The sequence below is a fragment of the Dipteris shenzhenensis genome, chromosome 1 (assembly GCF_047967505.1).
Source record: "Dipteris shenzhenensis isolate YYH24624 ecotype China chromosome 1, Dip_SZ_1.0, whole genome shotgun sequence".
In the NCBI taxonomy this organism is placed as follows: Eukaryota; Viridiplantae; Streptophyta; class Polypodiopsida; order Gleicheniales; family Dipteridaceae; genus Dipteris; species Dipteris shenzhenensis.
The window spans coordinates 57,417,913-57,426,632 of NC_141596.1; the positions used below are offsets into that span (position 1 = coordinate 57,417,913).

The window sequence follows — 8,720 nt, forward strand, 5'->3', positions numbered from 1 at the left end:
CAAGTTGTCATGGCAACAGCTAAGAACTAGAGGAAGATGCAAATACATTCCAAAAAGTAGCTTGCGTCATTCATCATGCATAGCCTGCCATACAGCTTCTAGCCTCACATTGATATAACCAAAATATCCAATCCACAAGCAAACAATAAAACGTACCCTGTGCAATTAGTTTATGATCACAATTCCTGCAGAATAAATTGGAGAAGTCCCAAAAAGGCACCAATTCACAGTGCCCCTCTCTGCTTTAAAAAATTCACATTGTAAAATAAACGATACTCTTCACAATAATCCTTGCTTTCAGCCTTCCCAATGAAGCAAAACCAACTCCAATCTAGCCTATGTCCTGCTCAAGTATGAATATTTAAGAGCTCCCAATATCAAGAAGCTCCACATGGGCTTAGAGCTGCCTTCGATGAGGGTATCTCCAGCTAAGCAGTACAGACATGTTTCTGGTTGATGTAATTTGAAACCACTACTAGAAGCCGTGATCATTTAGTTATACAAGAGAAGATCTAAAGCATACACATACATACATATAGAAAGCTAAAAAAAATTCCACAGTTAACTGCCATCTTGGAACCAGACACATGCGCAGCTTACAACCCAAGGAGATTTTCTGTCGCTCTTAAGATACAGGTTGCCTTTACAAAGCTCAGGCAGGTACAGGCTGAGGTGCTGCTGAGGGCACCCTGTTTTGTGAGGGTATCTCAGTGAATTCGGAGAGAATAGCCCTGAATTCATCCCCTGTCATTGTTTCCTTCTCTAATAAAACCTCGACAATTTTATCCATAGCCGCTCGGTTGTTGCGAATGTGATTCAGTGCAACTTCATAAGCTTTGTCTGAGATTGCCTTCACTGACCGATCAATGTCTACTGCTAACTTTTCAGACATTGAATTTCTTGCCATCATACGCATGATAACATCACCACTCTGAACTGAAGGATCCATCAAAGCCCAAGGTCCTATCTCTGACATACCAAAGACAGTCACCATCTGCCCACACATCCAAAACGTTCTTTAAAAAACACGAGCTATTTCTTTCTTTCACAAAACCACACCATTCAATCCTTACACTGAGAAGAAGTAAATATGCTGAGGCTTCAAAGTTGCATACACACTGACAAAATTCTTCAAATTTCCAATTACCTGTTTTGCCATGGATGTAACCTGTTGCAGATCACTTGCTGCACCGGTGGTCACCTCAGGCTCCCCAAAGATAATTTCCTCTGCAGCTCTGCCACCCAAGGCACCAACAACACGTGCAAAAATCTGCTGTTTGGAGATGAGACTTGGGTCCTCTCCAGGGATAAACCATGTGAGCCCACGAGCCTGACCTCTAGGAATCAAGGTCACCTTCTGTACTGGATCATGTCCAGGGGTTAAGGTGCTGCAGGCAGAATATTGAGTGAGTTACACAATGCAAAAAAATTGATGTACACAGCGAAGACCTATGGTGACTGAATTTACATGTTTGTTTACACAAGAAAAAGAGTTCTCGACTATCAAAATATAGACCAAAACAGATGAAGATGAAAACGAGACGGGATCCATACATTAAAGAGAAGAAAAAACCACATAGAAAACATATTCCTCATGGAACACACACCTCCTCCTTGAACTTTTCATAGCCTGTTTGAAAACTCTCTAAGGCAACCTCTTTAACGCTTTAAAATACTACTTACATCACATACATAACTTGACACTATTGAACCCTGTTCAGCCTCCTCACGTGTTGTCCTAGCTAAATTTCCATCCAATTGGGCGCATGCATGATACTCTGGTCTGAATCAAAATGTTTCAGAAATACGTATCTAGGGCTTTTCTCATTCAAAGAATACTATCCAAGTAGAATATGGGGAAAAGACCATGGAGTGTGTGTGCTGAACACTTACACTACTGAGGAGATGTTGAGACTCACCCGCATATAGCATGACCTACTTCATGATAGGCAACCAGGCTTTTGGCTTTCCCGTCTGTCATGACAGTTCCTTCCATACCCGCTACAATTCTGTCAATGGAATCGTCGACCTCCTTGGCTGAGATGGCGGTCTTTCCTCTCCTCCCTGCTAAAATTGCTGCCTCATTCAAGAGGTTAGCAAGATCAGCACCACTAAATCCAGGTGTTCTCATGGCGATGACCTCGAGAGAAATGTCGGTATCGAACTTCTTATTAGAGGCATGTACTTTCAGAATTTCCGTCCTCCCCCTCACATCAGGGACATCCACTGTTACCTGAGAACAATCACCAATGTCCACATTAGTCGGAGGAGCTCCTTGCACTAGCACGTTCCTCAATACCAACATACAAAGATTGCCCAATAGAGAAATCTCACCTGTCTGTCGAAGCGACCTGGCCTCAGCAGCGCCGCATCAAGAATGTCCGCTCTATTCGTAGCTGCAATTACTATGATTCCGGTGTTGCCCTCGAATCCGTCCATCTCAGTGAGCAGCTGATTAAGGGTCTGCTCTCTTTCATCGTTGCCACCACCGATTCCGGTACCTCTTTGTCTTCCCACAGCGTCGATTTCGTCTACAAATACTATACAAGGAGCATTCTCCTTCGCCTTTTTGAAAAGGTCACGCACTCGGGAGGCTCCAACACCAACGAACATCTCCACAAACTCCGATCCTGATATGGAAAAGAAGGGAACACCCGCTTCGCCGGCGATGGCTTTGGCTAGAAGAGTTTTCCCTGTGCCAGGAGGTCCGACTAGAAGGACACCTTTAGGGATGCGAGCACCGACGGCTGTGAATCTTTCTGGCCTCTTCAGGAACTCCACCACCTCCATGAAGTCTTGCTTGGCCTCGTCCACACCGGCCACATCGTCGAACGTAACTCCTGTGTTAGGCTCCATCTGGAACTTGGCCTTGGACTGGCCAAAAGCTAGAGGGTTGCCAGGACCGCCAGGTCCCATCCCACCCTGAGAGCGTCTCGACAGCAAGAAAAGTCCCCCAACCAGAAGCAACGGGAACGCCAAATTCCCCAGCAGGTTGAGCAGAACGCCACCCGAATCCTCCTGTGCACTGTGTGCTGCAAAGTCGATCCCTTTCTCTCTGAATTTCTGGAGCAGCTCCTGGCTGAGGCCTGGCAGCTGCACACGAACTCTCTGCATTCTGTTGCCCAGCTCAGGGGACACAGCCTCCACAATCGCGATAGTGCCATTCTCGAACAAGTCCACCTTCTTCACGCGGTCTTTGTCCAGATACTCGAGGAACCGGGAGTAGGACATCCGGGAGGAGGCCACGCCTTGCTCATCGTCAGCGCGGGCAAGCGCGGGAGCAAGGGAAGCGCCACCGGCGGCGCCAATGAGTAATTTCTTCAAGAGGGAGCGACGATTGGTATCGAAAGAAGAAGAAGGATGAGGGGGGTCACTGAGGGAGGCGCGGGAGGCGAAGGAGCGACGGGTAGAGGGAGGGAGGCGAGGCAGGGGGAGGGATTGGGAGAGGAAATCGGAGGTACCGAGGGAAGGGGAAGCGATTGCCATAGCTGCTGAAGCTGCGATCGCCATAGCCAGAATTCTGATGTAGCTCACTGTTGTGGAAAGAGAGACTTAAGAAGAAGAAGAAGAAGAATGTAAGGTGACAATGGGGTCGATGACGTGGCTTGCCACGTGCAATCTCTTGGCTGGCTCCATTTCAGCCTCTCCCTTTGGTTGATGGCGTGGCTTGCCACGTGCCATCTCTTGGGTGGCTCCATTTCAGCCTCTTCCTTTGTTTGGGGCCTCGCTTCACGATAAGGCGTGTTGCCTCAAACTTGAGGCTATTAAACCACATTGCCTATTCTTTCTTTCTTATTATTAGCATGACCCTTCTACCATGGGTTAGAGACTTGCTCCTCCCAACCTCAAATTTGGGATCATTTAGAAATTTTAAGAAATTCTGTGTTTCGTTGGAAGAAATGGTTTTTCTTCTCTCTCTCTCTCTCTCCCTCTCCCTCCCTCCCTCTGAATGAGAATGGCTATATTTACAAAGCTCAATACTTTGCATGCTTTTTGGCCTGGAAGTCTAAGTAACCCTGGGTGAGCTTGGCAAAGCGAAAATAATTTCTAATCCATTTTTTATGCCCTTCTCTAATTTCCAAGTTCCCTCTTTCTCTCTTTCTATTTCAAGGCAAGGCCCCCTCTCTCTCTCTTCTCTCTTCTCTCTTCTCCTTGATGCACATCCAAGTCCTCTCTCTCTCTCTCTCTCTCTCTCTCTTTCTCTCTCTCTCTCTCTTCCAAGCTGCGCATATGAGGCAGGCCTTATGAATGCTTTATGAGCATTCATCTTGTTTATAAATTTTCTAATTAGATCCCATGAAGCTTTAGCATTCCTTTATTAATAATGTGATCCAAATTAATTGAATTAAATTTATTGATGTAATCAATCATCACATTAATTAACATAAATCAATCGATTTTCTCTCTCTCTCTCTCTCACACACACACGCACACACACACACACACACACACTCAGAAAGTGCAAATTCTATAACGGGCGATGTGCTTGCACAACCTGATCATCATGGCTGGGAAGGGAAGGAGTGGCCAGCATGGGAGTCACAACTTCAGGGAGGGAAGGAAGCGCAAGAGAGAACAGGTTTGAGAGAAGCCAGAGCCGCCTCCAGCTCCAACTCTGAAGAAGACTACCAACAAAAAAGAGAGAGCTGCTCCTACGAGAGAAGCTAGAGCCACCTTTAGCTCCCCAGCTCTGAAGAAGACTGCTAAACAAAAAGAGGAAAGAGACGCAAGAGAGAACAAGTTGCAGAATACAAAACCCCTCCAAAGAGGAGGAGAGTCAACATGCAAGCCTCTTCTACTTGGTTCATCCTTTTTCTGTACCTATAAGTTTGTTTTTTCTCTATGTCTCATCTCCACATAGTTTATTCTGTGTTAAGGGTGATGGAAAGCTCCTAAACTGGAGTATCCAAAGCAAAGGAGGTTGTGCCTTACGAAGAGGCTTTTCATGCTGAATAAGGACTTAGTTTGATGGGAATGGATCCAAAAACCTTAAAGGAGGCTGATCTATCCGAGAGGGAGTGGTTGGGCGTGCTTAAAACTCCCAGAGATCCGCCCGTGTGTATAGAAGTAAGTGTAGCAGTGTTCGTCCTGAAGCATATAGGGATTTTCTTCTTTTCCACAATAAGGTGTACCAAAAATAATGCCCTACTAATATGGAGGTCATAGTGGCCTTTGTGAGGGCGTACGCAAAACAGTTTAGCTTAGTTGCGATCGGAGTAGGGCAGTTCAGTCGATTTTGCAAGGCCAGTTTTTGCACAGGAGCACGTTGAGGAATAAAAGAAAAGTGGCTATTTTGAGAGCCACACCATTAAGTGGAAGAGAAACAATGAAGGAAGTTTTGCAATCCATGATGTGATGAGGAATATTACATTCAGGATGACATTCCTAAAACACATGAGAAGGGGCGTCCTGAAGAAACCCCCATATCAAGGATACAGTTTACAGGGCATGGCAAGAAAAACAAGGGTCATATGCTTGTTCGCAACCCACATGTAGAGGAAAAAATTATTTCTTTGATTGATCACTTGGATGGTGAACTTAAAAGTGTTGCATAGGAATTAGAGAGGGCAAACACTTCATTAACAGATGCAATGGTCAGGAAGAGGAGTTGGGAAAGTGTAAGTGCAGATGTGAAGCAACTTAAAGCAAAGGACGAAGCGGAGATTGAAACTGCGATCCTTGCAGCCAGACTCTGCAGATACAAAGAGGATGTTTGAGCTGCAATTGACAATTAAACATCTCTCTAAGACGCTGGCGTGCTTGGACACCGGACATGCTGAGAACAACTTGTTTGATGCCCAGGCATGTGCATCTAACTTTAACTGTCACTAGTCCCATCTTGAGTTGCGTTTGTATATCTTCATTCAATAATTCTAAGACTTGGTCCATGTTGTATCATGTTTGTAGGCTATAGTTAACCTACACTCAAAGCATTTGTCAAAGTTGGGAAGTCAGCATGCTCTGGCTTTGCAGATGCTACATGACTTGAAGAGCAAGGGGGGGACATGCACAGTTTGTACCTGCCCCTCCTCATCCTTGAAGTGCAATAAAGGGCCAAATCAATGTTGCATGGTGGTGCATAGGTTGTGGGATGGCCTTTGAGCATGATAACGCCATGATTTTGGTAAGCTTGCCATGCAAACACAGCTACCATGTTTTGTGCTTTACCACAACTTGCTCCTTGGGCTCATTATGCAAGGCTTTTGATTGCACTTACGTAATTGATGATGCTATGAAGACCATGGTTGGCATATTTGTGGACAATGATACCAAAAAACCTCCTATTTGTATGCAATCTACAACAACAACTATTGACAAGGATCTATTTGGTAAGAATCATGGTGTAAGGTTGAATGTCTCAAGTTTGCTAATAGAGGTCAAATTCAACATACCTATGTTTTGAGCACAGATGTGATATTACCTCACTTATGTGTTAGCATATCTATCAACATATCTATCAAAATATATGTTAGCATATCAGTTATTGAAAGTGTGTTGTTAGCAGGTGTGCTATTAGCACACCTACCATTATAGCATTTGATGTTGTAATTAGCACATCTATCTGTTAGCATACGTGGAACCATATCCATTAGCACATATTGTTAGCATAGGTGGTACCCTTTTAGCACAACTTATGTTAGCACATCTATCTATTAGCGTACGTGGAACCACATTGCTATTAGCACATCTGTTTGTTAGCATACGTGGAACCATATCCATTAGCACATATTGTTAGCATACGTGGGACCATATCCATTAGCATATATGTTAGCACATATATTATTAATAGGTTTTTTGTTAGCACTTATAGCATATCTATTATTAGCATATGTGCTAATTAGCATATATATATTATTATCATGTGTGTTATTAGTAGATTCGTGCTATTAGCATATTGTTAATAGCACATCTATTATTGGCATATGTACTAGTTAGCATATCTACTAATTAGCATATCAGTTACTAGCATATATGTTATTAGCATATCAATTACTAGCATATTTGTTATTACCATATGTGCTAATTATCATATATGTTATTAGCATATATGCTAATTAGAATATCATTGAGCACATGTGTTATTAGCACATGTAAAATTGACACATATGTTATTAGCATATATGCTAATTACCATATATTTCTGTTTGTATGGTTAAAGCCACATATGTGTTTCCACTATTGATTTAAACTACATTGTGCAGATATAGATGGTGAAGAGGACATCTCCAACCCTAAACACCTTGGAGAGGATTTTGTTGCAAAGGAGGACCTTGGAAAGGTGGTGGCAATAAATGAAGGTGGAGAGGAGAACTTGCCCCCGAAGGTCATCCCCATTGAAGATGTGTCTAGTAATGTTCCCATGCGTAAAGATGTGGATGCGAGGGCAGATGATATTGTTGAGGTATTGAATGACTTGAGAAAGCTTGAGAAGCAATTGGAGGCATCGGCTACTATCCAGATGGACATGGGTGATGAGTGACAGTCCCTTGGAAAACGTGTCTGCCAGGCTAGAAGAAGTCCACTTCTGCTTTTCTACTTGAACCCTTAAAGAAACAAAAGATGCCATCCAGCACAACGGAGGATGCTATTGTTAAGAATGTTGTTAAACCACGTGCATGCAAGAAGTTGTGATATACAATGTCTTGTTGTTGAGGTCCATGCCATGATGAACCAAGGGTCCATCCCATGTGGCATTCTTCTACTTTTGAAAACCTTATATGTTGTTTAGTAGATCCTATAGTTGTAACTTCATCTGCTACAATTGTAAGACTTCTTAGTCCTTTTTATATATGATAGATAAAATACCCTATTTTGAGGGAAACCCTTGTAAATTTGTTCTCTTACCATGGCAACCCCCATTTGACATATATTTGAAGCTAACTAGATTATGTTCTATGGTACTTTACTTAGAGTACTAGATATTCTACTCATTGCACAAGTTATGCTATTGGGTGCAAACTAGTATACTTATGGTCCCAAAAACCCTATGTTAGTTAGTTAGCATTCATGCAGAGAGTACTAACTTGGCACACTTCTATTGTGTGCTAGCTAGATGGCAATTTTAAGCTAATGTTTTATCGATAGAAACATACTAGCACACCCTTCAACTCTAGAGCTGCAGGATGGAATTACAAAAAAGGTTGGTAATATCGTGAAAGACCTTATAGATGCAGGATATGACCCCCCGAGAAGATATTGCAACTGTGGATATCCAAGACGGCAATCCCTCGGGTCACTTGTTGAAAAGGATGCTGAGGAAGAAGGGCCGAGATCTCCTAGGTTCTAGGGTCATTCCAACAACATAGTATACTAGGATGTGTGGACTGCAGTGCAAAGCTGTTGCATTCAAGCCATTTGGGTTGTATATTTGGGTGTGTGAAGCACAACACAGAGCTATTGTATCGAAGCCATTTAGGCTCGAGGTCGACAATGAGCCATTTGTGGCTCAAAACCCATATGGCGGCTTGAGGAGCCTCCTCAGGAAGGTCGACATGAGCATTGGAGGAGATGGACTGGGAGGTCCGTGCTATGCAGAACTTATGTTGGAGGCGTTGGAGGAGTACTCGAGGAGGTTTGTGCAGGGGAGTGGGGGCGGGATGGGATAGGATTGGCAGGAGGCTATGGGATTTCGGTAGGGGGAGGTGGAGTTGAAGACTGCTATGGCTTCCTGCCCTTCCTCCTTGTCGACCTCTTTGGGGTATGCTATGTGGATTGTTTCA

At 43.7% G+C, this 8,720-nt stretch overlaps 1 protein-coding gene across 1 annotated transcript; it reads right to left on the minus strand.

Moving 5' to 3' along the window:
* Nucleotides 1–243: 243 nt before the first annotated feature.
* LOC147906094 (ATP-dependent zinc metalloprotease FTSH 2, chloroplastic-like) lies at nucleotides 244–3,533 on the minus strand. Its single transcript, XM_087376465.1, has 4 exons — nucleotides 2,335–3,533; nucleotides 1,920–2,233; nucleotides 1,148–1,388; nucleotides 244–994 (listed from the first exon to the last, which is right to left on the minus strand). The coding sequence occupies exons 1-4, from the start codon at nucleotides 3,508–3,510 to the stop codon at nucleotides 653–655; spliced, it is 2,073 nt and encodes a 690-aa protein (XP_087232591.1). The 5' UTR covers nucleotides 3,511–3,533; the 3' UTR covers nucleotides 244–652.
* Between the last annotated feature and the right edge of the window lie 5,187 nt (nucleotides 3,534–8,720).